This window comes from Procambarus clarkii, chromosome 80 (assembly GCF_040958095.1).
Source record: "Procambarus clarkii isolate CNS0578487 chromosome 80, FALCON_Pclarkii_2.0, whole genome shotgun sequence".
Taxonomy (NCBI): Eukaryota; Metazoa; Arthropoda; class Malacostraca; order Decapoda; family Cambaridae; genus Procambarus; species Procambarus clarkii.
In genome coordinates this window covers 15103047-15118158 of record NC_091229.1, presented here as the reverse complement: position 1 = coordinate 15118158, position 15112 = coordinate 15103047, and the positions used below count along the sequence as shown (strand labels likewise).

The following is a 15112-nucleotide window of genomic DNA, read 5'->3' as shown; positions in this document are numbered from 1 at the left end:
ATAAGCAGCTTTACTCATATCTAGCCAAACTCAATATACTTAGCCCTTGCCAATATGGCTTCAGGCCCAAAAAAAGCACTAACGATGCACTTATTAGTATGCTTAACTCGATTCATACAGCTCTTGATCAAAATGAGTTCCCTGTTGGGTTATTTGTGGACCTGCGTAAAGCTTTCGATACTGTCAACCACCAAAACCTTCTTCTTAAATTACATCATTATGGTGTCAGAGGACACTCCCTACAATACCTCAAATCCTACCTTACTGACAGGCTCCAATGTGTTTCTGTGAATAATACAATTTCTCCCACACTACCCATCAACATTGGTGTTCCCCAGGGCAGCATACTTGGCCCTCTCCTCTTTCTCATCTACATTAATGACCTTCCAAATGCCTCCCAACACCTCAAACCAATTCTATTTGCTGATGACACAACCTTCATTTACTCCAGTCCTGATCCCCTTGCTCTAAATGCCACAGTAAATACTGAGCTTAATAAAGTCCATCTGTGGCTAACTGCCAACAAACTCACCCTTAACATTGACAAAACTTTCTATATTCTGTTTGGCAATAAATCCTCTAATCAAATAAATCTCAAAATAAACAATACCCAAATTTGTAACAAATTAGATGGCAAATTCCTTGGCATTCTCATTGACCACAAGCTGAATTTCCAGGGACACATTCTAAACATATCAAAAAAAGTTTCAATAACTGTGGGCATTCTTTCTAAGATCAGATATTATGTACCACGCCCTGCCCTGGTGACTCTCTATTACTCCCTTATCTATCCATATCTCAACTATGGTATTTGTGCTTGGGGCTCTACTACCCAAAATCACTTACGTCCTCTAATTACTCAACACAAAGCTGCTATTAGGACAATATCCAATTCTGGCCCCAGACATCACTCGGTACCCCTACTCAAATCTCTGAATATGTTAGACATTAGGTCACTGCACATTCTCTCATGTGTATTATACATATATAAAACGCTAAACTATAATGCCAATCCTGATCTCAAAAGCTTCATAGAAGGTTGTAACAGAACCCATGAGCACCACACCAGAAATAAATACAGTTTTGATATTCCTAGAGTACGACTAAATCAAACCAGAAATGCTCTACAAATCAAGGGGCCCAAAATGTGGAATGACCTTCCCAACCATGTTAAAGACTGTACCTCTCTCCACCAGTTTAAGTTAAAAACGAAGCTATACCTAATAAATTCCATGTAACCCACCTTACCCCCCTGTTGTCAACCCATGTATATTTTTTGTTTTTTTGTTTTTCAAATCAACGCTGTTTGAATGTAATTTTCTGTAATAATTTGTAATTGTATTTGTGCTGCTTTTTCAACAATGTTCCCCCCTCTTTTACCTCTATTTTTTATATGTACTCATCACATCTTTTCTTTTTACCCATTAGTTTTAAGCTGTAGTCATTAATGTTTTTCCTGCCCGAAACGCTTTGCGTAATAGTGGCTTTAGGCATTGTATGTACTAGCTCTATCTATAAAGCCAACAAACTTTGTAAAATCTCTTTATGTATGTACCTTACCTAAATAAAAATTATTATTATTATTATTATTATTATTATTATTATTATTATATAATGCCTGACAGCAGTGACACTAGCCTGTAGTTGTTCACCACTAACCACCTCTTCCTTACGTGAACTGGACCACCATCGGCTGTCTTCCAGTGAGGGGAGGGCTGAGAGTCAGTCTCATAAGGCAATGCAGATTATCAAAATGAAAGATGATTGTTGCGTCAGCTATTTTCAGCTATTCACATGACGCAAGAAAGAGTGCTGGGGACATTTAGCGTTCACACCCGTGACTCCCAGTACCCTACACTGAACACAAGACAAGGCTCACCGTGACTCCCAGTACCCAACACTGAACACAAGACAAGACTCACCGTCACTCCCAGTACCCAACACTGAACACAAGACAAGACTCACCGTCACTCCCAGTACCCAACACTGAACACAAGACAAGACTCACCGTCACTCCCAGTACCCAACACTGAACACAAGACAAGACTCACCGTCACTCCCAGTACCCAACACTGAACACAAGCCAAGGCTCACCGTCACTCCCAGTACCCAACACTGAACACAAGACAAGACTCACCGTCACTCCCAGTACCCAACACTGAACACAAGACAAGACTCACCGTCACTCCCAGTACCCAACACTGAACACAAGACAAGACTCACCGTCACTCCCAGTACCCAACACTGAACACAAGACAAGACTCACCGTCACTCCCAGTACCCAACACTGAACACAAGCCAAGGCTCACCGTCACTCCCAGTACCCAACACTGAACACCAGCCAAGACTCACCGTCACTCCCAGTACCCAACACTGAACACAAGACAAGACTCACCGTCACTCCCAGTACCCAACACTGAACACAAGCCAAGGCTCACCGTCACTCCCAGTACCCAACACTGAACACCAGCCAAGACTCACCGTCACTCCCAGTACCCAACACTGAACACAAGCCAAGACTCACCGTCACTCCCAGTACCCAACACTGAACACCAGCCAAGACTCACCGTCACTCCCAGTACCCAACACTGAACACCAGCCAAGACTCACCGTCACTCCCAGTACCCAACACTGAACACAAGACAAGACTCACCGTCACTCCCAGTACCCAACACTGAACACAAGACAAGACTCACCGTCACTCCCAGTACCCAACACTGAACACAAGACAAGACTCACCGTCACTCCCAGTACCCAACACTGAACACAAGACAAGACTCACCGTCACTCCCAGTACCCAACACTGAACACAAGCCAAGGCTCACCGTCACTCCCAGTACCCAACACTGAACACAAGACAAGACTCACCGTCACTCCCAGTACCCAACACTGAACACAAGACAAGACTCACCGTCACTCCCAGTACCCAACACTGAACACAAGACAAGGCTCACCGTCACTCCCAGTACCCAACACTGAACACAAGACAAGACTCACCGTCACTCCCAGTATCCAACACTGAACACAAGCCAAGGCTCACCGTCACTCCCAGTACCCAACACTGAACACAAGCCAAGACTCACCGTCACTCCCAGTACCCAACACTGAACACAAGACAAGACTCACCGTCACTCCCAGTACCCAACACTGAACACAAGACAAGACTCACCGTCACTCCCAGTATCCAACACTGAACACAAGCCAAGGCTCACCGTCACTCCCAGTACCCAACACTGACCACAAGCCAAGACTCACCGTCACTCCCAGTACCCAACACTGAACACAAGCCAAGACTCACCGTCACTCCCAGTACCCAACACTGAACACAAGACAAGGCTCACCGTCACTCCCAGTACCCAACACTGAACACAAGCCAAGGCTCACCATCCTTCACAAGGATAAGAAGATCACCAACGTGTTCACGCAGCAGCCCGTCCACTTAAGATTTCCCAATGTCAAGAAACCGGTCAGTTTAACGTGTCCTCTCCTAACCTACCAGAGGACCCAAAACAGAAAACGGGACAGTACGTCACTTTCGCCAGCCGCTTCCATTTTCTACTACGACAATTGTTGGCCTTATGTCACGCATACGATGGAAATGCGACGTTCCTTGTAAGAGAACAGGTCATAAACTCTCTCGATACCGGACAAAATGCCTTTGAAGGAAGCAAATGTTGTGTATTCCTTTTCGTGTGAAGTAGAGGGAGTGTGAGTGTGGAGCAAGACTAGTAACTGTGTGACTCACCATAGATGTAAAGTGCCTTGTATAGTGACTGTTGTGAGCCTCTTGTTGAATCACTTGTGACACAAAAGATTACTGATATGTGTATGTGTGTGGGTGATTAAATATGTATGTGTATGTATATATGTATGCGTATATATATGTACATGTATGTATGGGTATGTGTACATGTTTATATAACATTAATAATTGTGTAACTAGCGTCAAAAGATTGTTATTTGCTTAGCTAAATAAACTAGAGGGTTCAGTTCCGGAACCGATTATGTGCCTCTGTAACCCTTTACACCACCGCCCACGGGATGGGTATGGGGTGCATAATAAAAATAGAAATTGAATTGTCAGCCCCAAAGATTTCGCTATATACAGGAAAGGTGACAATATATAATTTCGAGTACCTAACAAAGCACAACACACAAGTTGTAGATACAACCACACTGAATATCCTGACCACCAATACTGAAATAATCAATACAGAGACAATAGAAGATTAGACATAGGTGAAGTACTCAATATAATAATACAATAAATGTTTATTCAGGTAAAAGTACATACAGGTAAAAGTACATACAGGTAAAAGTACATACAGGTAAAAGTACATACAGGTAAAAGTACATACAGGTAAAAGTACATACAGGTAAAAGTACATACAGGTAAAAGTACATACAGGTAAAAGTACATACAGGTAAAAGTACATACAGGTAAAAGTACATACATACAAGATGAGTTACAAACATAATGTTGGATTTCTAGATAGACCTAGTACATATTATGCCTAAAGCCACTATTACGCACAGCGTGTCGGGCAACGAAACATCTATATCATATCAAAACATCAAACACATTAAACATTGTCATTCAATTATCAACAAGTGGTTTACAATTAAGAGCGTCCTACCATCGACAAGAATAATTGAGTTTATCGCAATAAAACCACAACAGTGTGATGTATCAATGAAAATAATTTTGAAGTAATGGAGGGACTTGAACCTGCGTTCTGGCGATTCCCAGACACCTGCCTTAACCGACTCAGCCACGACAAGGGAGGGATTAAGAAATAAGAGGTTCTCTTTCAGCTGGTAAGGAACAGAGCAATATCCTCATCATCTTGTCAGAGATAAGTAAGTAATTATCAAAAGAAGGCACCAAGCCGGGACGGTTATGTAGCACAAAGGATGAACTCTCGAATTGAAAGGAGTTGTTGAGGAAAGAGAAGCGTTATCTGCTAGCATGTAACCTGATCTTAATGTGGGACGATAGATTACTGCAGGTGTGAAGGTGAGAGGCGAGGACCTGGCGAGAGTTGGCGAGTGAACCGCGAGGACCTGGCGAGAGTAGGCGAGTGAACCGCGAGGACCTGGCGAGAGTAGGCGAGTGAACCGCGAGGACCTGGCGAGAGTAGGCGAGTGAACCGCGAGGACCTGGCGAGAGTAGGCGAGTGAACCGCGAGGACCTGGCGAGAGTAGGCGAGTGAACCGCGAGGACCTGGCGAGAGTAGGCGAGTGGAACTCTACGCTATAACAAGGAGGAATTTCGCGGCGTCAATGAGAAACTGAAGTATTAGACACAACAGCGAATCCTTCACAGGAGAAACACATCAATAAAGAGACAACAGAGATACAAGGTTTGGTGAGTGTTGGGACTGCCTTGAGAAATCCAGCCAAGATAACATTAAGCAAACACTCTACCATACGTGCGACCAGAACTGGAGTGTGCAGCGCCGGCACGGAACCTCCCGCATGCCATAAAACCATAACAGTGAAATTGGCAACAGGAAAAGATTATCGAGGCGAACTTAATTAGCAATTACAAAAATGATGTAAAACGAGAAATGTTAAGAACACGGCTGAGTTTTAAATGAGCAGGAATTGAAGCTTTTGGACTCGATCTTGAGCAGACAAGTAGGTGCGTATTTTTCCAAACATATACAGCATCATACATACAGCATATACACCGTTTTCTATGTATACATGGTGGGAAGACAATCATCAGGAGCAAGCGCTAATTAGCACTGGATAGGGATATACATACGAAGACAGGATAGGAGCTGGGATAGAGGGAATGGAGTGTAGGAACGGTGCCCATCAACCACTTGGAGACTCGAACGCCGACCATGCAAAAAAAAAAAAAAAGTGAAACCATCGCTCCCGAGTAATTCAAGCAGATAGATTAAGAAAATACATTTTCCGTGAACACGCGTAGGAACCCCCAACAGGAAGCAGTGATATTCCAGTGATCTTTAACACTACGAGAAAAGTTAAACTTTCACATGGCATCAGATGCCGAACTTTTAATAAACTGGTTTATGAGTGTCTGCATATAAACGCATTCTGCGGTCTATAAGGGCTCCTGCTTTTTCTTTTTTTCTCTACACAGGAGGGTACAGGAGCAGACGACTGCTGACTCCTGTTAGCAGGCTGAGAGCTTTCCCTTCCCATAGCTCATGGTAAGCCTTACCCTACTAGTTTTACACAGGAGGGTACAGGAGCAGACGACTGCTGACTCCTGTTAGCAGGCTGAGAGCTTTCCCTTCCCATAGCTCATGGTAAGCCTTACCCTACTAGTTTTACACAGGAGGGTACAGGAGCAGACGACTGCTGACTCCGGTTAGCAGGCTGAGAGCTTTCCCTTCCCATAGCTCATGGTAAGCCTTACCCTACTAGTTTTACACAGGAGGGTACAGGAGCAGACGACTGCTGACTCCTGTTAGCAGGCTGAGAGCTTTCCCTTCCCATAGCTCATGGTAAGCCTTACCCTACTAGTTTTACACAGGAGGGTACAGGAGCAGACGACTGCTGACTCCTGTTAGCAGGCTGAGAGCTTTCCCTTCCCATAGCTCATGGTAAGCCTTACCCTACTAGTTTTACACAGGAGGGTACAGGAGCAGACGACTGCTGACTCCTGTTAGCAGGCTGAGAGCTTTCCCTTCCCATAGCTCATGGTAAGCCTTACCCTACTAGTTTTACACAGGAGGGTACAGGAGCAGACGACTGCTGACTCCTGTTAGCAGGCTGAGAGCTTTCCCTTCCCATAGCTCATGGTAAGCCTTACCCTACTAGTTTTACACAGGAGGGTACAGGAGCAGACGACTGCTGACTCCTGTTAGCAGGCTGAGAGCTTTCCCTTCCCATAGCAGTCAGGGGTCTCCAAACTTGTCAATGTAAGCGCCACATTATGTATATCCCATATTTATGCGGGCCGGAGGAATAAAAAATGAAAAAAAACAAAAAACAAATCAGTGCCAGTAATTTAATTTCCTCAAATATTAAAGTATAAACATGGAAAAATTAAAACATATCTTTTTGGAAAAAATCAGGGTAAACTAAATAGATTCCTGCCTTTAGTTTTATGCAACCAAATTAGTGTGACGAATGATACTGTCGTTTTGACTTCAAAATTTCATTAAAATCAGGTTCCAGATTAGATGAGCCAATTGTAAGAATTGATTTCAAGTGATCATCAGACAAATTTGCTCGATAGTTAGATTTCACATACTTCATTTTGGAAAAAGTTTGTTCACACAAGTATGTTGAACCAAAAATGGACACAAAACTACAAGCAAACTTTATCAAATTTGGAAACTGATCTGGCTGCAGGCATTTATAAAACTCAATCAGATTTCCTTCTCTATACTTATCTTTCAGTCTGTCATCTGCCTGGAGATCAATAATTTCCATTTGAAATTGAGTTGGAAGATTTTCAGCATTGCAGTCAAATGGATTATGAAAGAACCTGATTTCATTTGCTTTGGCATCAAGGTCAGCAAATCGCTTCTGAAACTGTTTTTTCAAATCTGAAATTATTTCATTTGCAAATGAAAAAGGAAATTCAACTTTACTTTCTGCATGAAATTTTTCACAACATGGAAAATGAGCAAAATTCTTAACCTTCACCTGGCCTTCAAGTAGCGCAAGTTTTGCTCTGAATGCCTTGACATGAACAAAGTAGTCACTGATCAAATTTGTTTTGCCTTGCAATTTCAGATTTAAGTTATTAATATGACCTGTCATATTCATATGACCTGTCATATTCATATGACCTGTCATATTCATATGACCTGTCATATCTGCAAAAAATGCCAATTTCCAAATCCATTCACATTCTGATAATAATGGCTGAGGTTTATTTTTCTCTGTGAGAAATAAATCAATTTCTAATCTGAGCTCAAAGAAATGCAGCAAAACCTTTCCACAACTAAGCCATCTAACTGCTGTATAATAAGGCAAGTTAACAAACTCCGCATCAATTTCTTTCAAGAAATCACGGAACTGGCGATGGTTGAGTGCATGAGATCTAATGAAATTAACCACAGAAACAACAGGTTTCATGACACAAGACATATCAACATATTTTAGGCACAATGCTCGTTGATGGATAAGGCAATGCAGAAAAATGAGTTTTGAGAATCCTCCAACCTCACAAGCTGTTGTAATTTGCCCAACCAAACCCTTCTTTGTCCCAGACATATTCTTTCCTCCATCAATTGTCACACACTGCACTTGTTTCCATTCCAGGTTATATTCTGTCATAGTTTTACTTACTTCATTGAAAATGTCCTCTCCAGTTGTTGTGGTGTGCATGCTGTGAACTGATGCTAATTCTTGGCTCACATTAAATTCACTATCAACACCACGAATGAATACTAAGAGCTGAGAAGTATCACACACATCAGTTGATTCATCCAACGCAAGAGAATACCAACAAAATCTTTTTGTTTTTTCCTTTATTTGCCGAATTATGTCGCCTCCTAAATCTTCAATTCTACGAGCAACAGTATTTGACCCAAGACTTATCATTTTGAAGAGGTTTACTTTTTCTGGACATACCTCTCCTGCTGCTTCCACTATACACTCTTTTATGATACTACCATCAGTGAAAGGTTTTCCTTTTTTAGCCAACACATAGGCAACTTTGTAACTGGCTCTAGTTGAATTTTCATTTTCAGATTTTTTCTTACTGAAAACAGCTTGTTGAGAATGCAGACTGTGCTGAAATGATTCAAACTTTTTAGTGCGTTCTGCTTCTGTGATGTGAGAATAACTTGAGCCATGTTTAGATTCATAGTGCCGACGAATATTGTATTCCTTCAGAACAGCAACACTGTCTCTACATATTATGCATAAAGCTTTATCATTTGCTATCACAAAAAAGTACTTTATCTTCCATTCGTCATTGAACCGACGGCACTCAATGTCCACTTTTCTTTTCTTTATCTTTTCCATATCTGAAAACATAAGGGTAAAATAAATGAAATAAATTCTACAGGAAAAAAACAGCTTGTATGTGGTGTTAAAAAGCATAACATATTATTATAAAGTGGTAAATATTATGGCAACAGCTTTCGTTGATAAACTTAATGGTTACCATTTTAACTATTTTAAACATGCAATATTTTTGGCTACAATAGTATTATTGCTATTTTGTATAACTAAGATAAAGGCATTGTCAAAGTACAGAGAAAAGAATATTGTAGAGTGTTTGTGCTCCCTGAAACGGAAGCAGCGAAGCCCCACTCGCCCTCCATCCCCACAATATACAGTTATACACAACTGATTGGTTGTAATGCACAACACATACCTACCAGTATTAGTATCTGTGCGTCACACTATCGAGAGAGAGGAAAACTGACTCGGGTTGAGCGCCACCAGTCAGCAGCCCCAGCTTTGAATAATTCTGCGATGCCATTCGTACGATAATTATTTTTTCAAGGCCACCACACAGGGATTTGTTTGGAGGCCCGGATGAAATTATGTGGCGGGCTGGATGTGGCCCGCGGGCCATAGTTTGGAGACCCCTGCCCGGGCATAGCTCATGGTAAGCCTTACCCTACTAGTTTTACACAGGAGGGTACAGGAGCAGACGACTGCTAACTCCTGTTCGCAGGCTGAGAGCTTTCCCTTCCCATAGCTCATGGTAAGCCTTACTCTACTAGTTTTACACAGGTGGATACAGGAGCAGACGACTGCTAACTCCTGTTTGCAGGCTGAGAGCTTTCCCTTCCCATAGCTCATGGTAAGCCTTACCCTACTAGTTTTACACACAGGTGGGTACAGGAGCAGACGACTGCTGACTCCTGTTAGCAGGCTGAGAGCTTTCCCTTCCCATAGCTCATGGTAAGCCTTACCCTACTAGTTTTACACACAGGTGGGTACAGGAGCAGACGACTGCTAACTCCTGTTAGCAGGCTAAGAGCTTTCCTTTCCCATAGCTCATGGTAAGCCTTACCCTACTAGTTTTACACACAGGTGGGTACAGGAGCAGACGACTGCTGACTCCTGTTAGCAGGCTGAGAGCTTTCCCTTCCCATAGCTCATGGTAAGCCGGGAGCAGGCATCTTGAGCACCACCATGGGAGCAGCCATCTTGAGCACCACCATGGGAGCAGGCATCTTGAGCACCACCATGGGAGCAGCCATCTTGAGCACCACCATGGGAGCAGCCATCTTGAGCACCACCATGGGAGCAGGCATCTTGAGCACCACCATGGGAGCAGCCATCTTGAGCACCACCATGAGAGGAGCCATCTTGAGCACCACCATGGGAGCAGCCATCTTGAGCACCACCATGGGAGCAGCCATCTTGAGCACCACCATGAGAGGAGCCATCTTGAGCACCACCATGGGAGCAGCCATCTTGAGCACCACCATGGGAGCAGCCATCTTGAGCACCACCATGGGAGCAGCCATCTTGAACACCACCATGGGAGCAGCCATCTTGAGCAACACCATGGGAGCAGCCATCTTGAACACCACCATGGGAGCAGCCATCTTGAGCACCACCATGGGAGCAGCCATCTTGAGCACCACCATGGGAGCAGCCATCTTGAGCACCACCATGGGAGCAGCCATCTTGAGCACCACCATGGGAGCAGCCATCTTGAGCACCACCATGGGAGCAGCCATCTTGAGCACCACCATGGGAGCAGCCATCTTGAGCACCACCATGGGAGCAGCCATCTTGAACACCACCATGGGAGCAGCCATCTTGAGCACCACCATGGGAGAAGGAATAACAAACAAAATATCCCAGTCGTCTCCGAGGTGTTTCACAGCAGACGAACGACCTTGTTATCCCACTAGAGTCTGCCAGCAGTCGAGTCTCTAAGGCTCGTCGAGGAAATTTTATTGCGATTTTCCAATATTTTGTGTTGACATAATGTGATGCTTGTGAGAAGCTGATTGTGCCCTCAACAAGTGCAAGCTGATGGGGAGAGTAGGTGAGCTGATTGTGTCAGTGTCAGTGTCAGTGTCAGTGTCAGTGACAGTGTCAGTGTCAGTGTCAGTGTCAGTGTCAGTGACAGTGTCAGTGACAGTGTCAGTGTCAGTGACAGTGTCAGTGTCAGTGTCAGTGTCAGTGACAGTGTCAGTGTCAGTGACAGTGTCAGAGTCAGTGTCAGTGACAGTGTCAGAGTCAGTGTCAGTGACAGTGTCAGTGTCAGTGTGAGTGACAGTGTCAGTGTCAGTGACAGTGTCAGTGACAGTGTCAGTGTCAGTGTCAGTGACAGTGTCAGTGTCAGTGTCAGTGACAGTGTCAGTGTCAGTGACAGTGTCAGTGTCAGTGACAGTGTCAGTGACAGTGTCAGTGTCAGTGTCAGTGTCAGTGACAGTGTCAGTGTCAGTGACAGTGTCAGTGTCAGTGTCAGTGTCAGTGACAGTGTCAGTGACAGTGTCAGTGTCAGTGTCAGTGACAGTGTCAGTGTCAGTGTCAGTGACAGTGTCAGTGTCAGTGACAGTGTCAGTGTCAGTGTCAGTGACAGTGTCAGTGTCAGTGTCAGTGACAGTGTCAGTGACAGTGTCAGTGTCAGTGGGGAACCAAGTGACAAATGACATGACGCGCAATCTGTCACAGGATGAATACTTCCATCAGAACAACACAGACGTGTATCTTGTGGTTATCTTGAGGTTATCTTGTGGTTATCTTGAGGTTATCTTGAGACGAGTTCGGGGGCTTAGCGTTCCCGCGGTCCGGTCCTTGACCAGGCCTCCTTTTTGTTACACATCCCCATGAAGCAGCCCATAGCAGCTGTCTAACTCCAAGGTACCTAATTATTGCTAGATGAACAGCTGCATCAGGGTAAAAGAAACTCTGCCCATTTGTTTCCGCCTCCACCGGGGATCGAACCAGGAACCTTAAGACTACCAATCCCGAGCGCTGTCCACTCAGCCATCAGGCTCTCCAGGCATGCTAAGCTTGACTATCAAGACAGCCTTGAGAAAGGCAGACAAGAGCTCCTTAGAAATACATTATAGCATGTGTGCCTGACCAATACCTGAGTGTGTGCAGAACCGGCACGGAACCTCTGGTTGGATGCTTTTCCTATCACCTGATGCATCTGTTCACCTAGCAGTAAATATAGGTATTCAGGAGTTAGTCTGCTTGTTGTGGGTTGCATCCTGGTTGGGTCAGTAATTCATCCCTTAGGGTGGACCCGGATATATGCCTAACATGCATTATATATATATATATATATATATATATATATATATATATATATATATATATATATATATATATATATATATATATATATATATATATATATATATATATGTATGTCGTACCTAGTAGCCAGAACGCACTTCTCAGCCTATTATGCAAGGCCCGATTTGCCTAATAAGCCACGTTTTCATGAATTAATTGTTTTTCGGCTACCTAACCTACCTAACCTAACCTAACCTAACTTTTTCGGCTACCTAACTTAACCTAACCTATAAAGATAGGTTAGGTTAGGTTAGGTAGGGTTGGTTAGGTTCGGTCATATATCTACGTTAATTTTAACTCCAATTAAAAAAAAATTACCTCATACATAATGAAATTGGTAGCTTTATCATTTCATAAGAAAAAATTAGAGAAAATATATTAATTCAGGAAAACTTGGCTTATTAGGCAAATCGGGCCTTGCATAGTAGGCCGAGAAGTGCGTTCTGGCTACTAGGTACGACATATATATATATATATATATATATATATATATATATATATATATATATATATATATATATATATATATATATATATATATATATATATATACACACACTGGTTGCCTGTCCCGCAATAGAATAATAGTAAAAATAATAATTCATTATTATTATTTAAAAAATCTAGTTCAATTAAAAGAATTATATGAGACGGTGACCGACTGAATGAACAGATGTTCACTCACCTATAAGAAGAAAGAGAAGAGAACTAACGGTGACATGATCCAGACATTTAAAATACTTATAATTATTGACAAATGTGAAAAAAGGTGTTTAGAATGAATAACAAGAGCATGAAGGGCAAGCATCAGCCCTTGGGACACACACAGACGTAGGTTCGAATCCTCATCACGGCCCTTGTGGATTTGTACATAGACGAACTCCATGGAGGCGAGGCATGAACAAAAGTGGTATGAACAAAAACAGGCAAATAAACAAGGATAAATATGAACTCTGAACACAATATGTCCAGTATAAACCTGTTCAACACGTCACCTTTCCCTGTTATAGTGGCATAACCTTGTCACTAACGTCGACATTCCTCCTTGACATTGTCTAAGGCTGTAACCTAAGATTTTACACCTTCTTGCCCCCATCAGATCGCCTTACAACCGCAAGCAACACTTGACCCCCAGTAGTTCATCTGTTGACCTCTGGCTCCGTATGTTTGGCCGTAGGACCTGTAGCACCTGTTGGACCTGCAAGACCAGTTGGACCTGTAACATCTGTTGGACCTGCAAGACCAGTTGGACCTGTAGCACCTGTTGGACCTGCAAGACCAGTTGGACCTGTAACATCTGTTGGACCTGCAAGACCAGTTGGACCTGTAGCACCTGTTGGACCTGCAAGACCAGTTGGACCTGTAGCACCTGTTGGACCTGCAAGACCAGTTGGACCTGTAACATCTGTTGGACCTGCAAGACCAGTTGGACCTGTAGCATCTGTTGGACCTGCAAGACCAGTTGGACCTGTAGCACCTGTTGGACCTGCAAGACCAGTTGGACCTGTAGCACCTGTTGGACTTGTATGATCTGTAAGATGCGGACTTGACAGACGTGTAACCTCAATAACTGACCCACAAGCTGCTTGGCCTTAGTGATGGACGGCTGATGGACGGAGTCATGTTACCAGGAGAGGAAGCAGGCCTGCTGTACACGCTGTCCTGCCCCCTGCTGTTGCTGCTGCAGCTGCTGCTGTTGACTGTTGGTGTAGTTAACTGCTGGTGTTGTTGACTGCTGTTGTTGTTGACTGCTGTTGTTGACTGTTGTTGTTGACTGCTGCTGTTGACTGCTGCTGTATGCTGCTGTTGTTGACTGCTGCTGTTGTTGACTGCTGCTGCAGCTGCTGTTGTTGACTGCTGCTGCAGCTGCTGTTGTTGACTGCTGCTGTTGTTGACTGCTGCTGCAGCTGCTGTTGTTGACTGCTGCTGTTGTTGACTGTTGCTGCTGTTGACTGTTGCTGTTGCTGTTGTTGTTGCCTGCTGGTCCTGCTGCTGTTGGTGTGTGTTGACCTGGGAGTAATGACAAGAAAGTAAGGTCTAGCTCTTCACTCCCCGTCAACTTGCCTCGTTGTAACTTTTGCGTTATAACTGAACTTTTCGCACGTTGGATTTCCCGGTTGAACCTGACCACGTTGTGTGGATGAAACTCGCTTTCACAACTTCGTTTTTTTTCCTAGTGCATTTCGTTTAGCTCCGTGACAGAGACACTTGTTTCGCGCAAGTGAACCTCGACCCGACCATGTTCGTCATGTACCCTACAAGAAGCACGGTGCAAAGTTTGTTTAGACTAGCCTCAAATGACTGGCATCCAACCTCCAACAGACAGACATTCTTATTTATGAATATAATGATAAAAACATCAAGAGTGAGTTAATGCATTAATATAAGGAACTTTTTAGAAGGAATATTCCTGCATGAACCCTAAGCCTCTGGTAGGAATATCTCTGAAAAAAGTCCCACAAATAATGCAATGCCGTTCTGAAGCGGGACTAGAAGCCTAGATCGTATATTCAAGAACGTGTGAGTACCTCAAGGATCGGTGCCGGGACCAGTTCTATTTCTATTATACGTTAATGACATGTTTACTGGAGTTGAGTCCTAGAAGTCGATGTTCGCGGATGACGCAAAATTAATGAGACGAGTTGTGACAGATGAGGATTGTAGGATCCTCCAAGAGGACTTGAACAACTTGCAGAGATGGTCAGACAAATGGCTACTCTAGTTCAACACGAGCAAATGTAAAGTGATGAAAATAGGAACAGGTGAGAGGAGACCAAAGGGACAGTACACAGTGAAGGGAAAATATCTACCTGTAACGACTCGAGGAGACTTGTAAGTTGACATAACACCTTACTTAATTACGGAGGCTCATGTAAATAGCATAACGTCCACA

General features: G+C 43.6%; 2 protein-coding genes across 2 annotated transcripts; one reads left to right on the top strand and one right to left on the bottom strand.

Annotated features, from left to right (window-relative positions):
• Positions 1 to 10049: 10049 nt before the first annotated feature.
• On the bottom strand, positions 10050 to 10721 carry LOC123749858 (uncharacterized). The gene has a single exon (XM_045731981.2). It carries the CDS (start codon positions 10719 to 10721, stop codon positions 10050 to 10052), a length of 672 nt encoding a protein of 223 aa, XP_045587937.2.
• A 2395-nt stretch (positions 10722 to 13116) lies between these two features.
• On the top strand, positions 13117 to 13749 carry LOC138357880 (prostate collagen triple helix protein-like). Its single transcript, XM_069315044.1, has 2 exons — positions 13117 to 13129; positions 13397 to 13749. Exons 1-2 carry the CDS (start codon positions 13117 to 13119, stop codon positions 13747 to 13749), a joined length of 366 nt encoding a protein of 121 aa, XP_069171145.1.
• The last annotated feature ends 1363 nt before the right edge of the window (positions 13750 to 15112 follow it).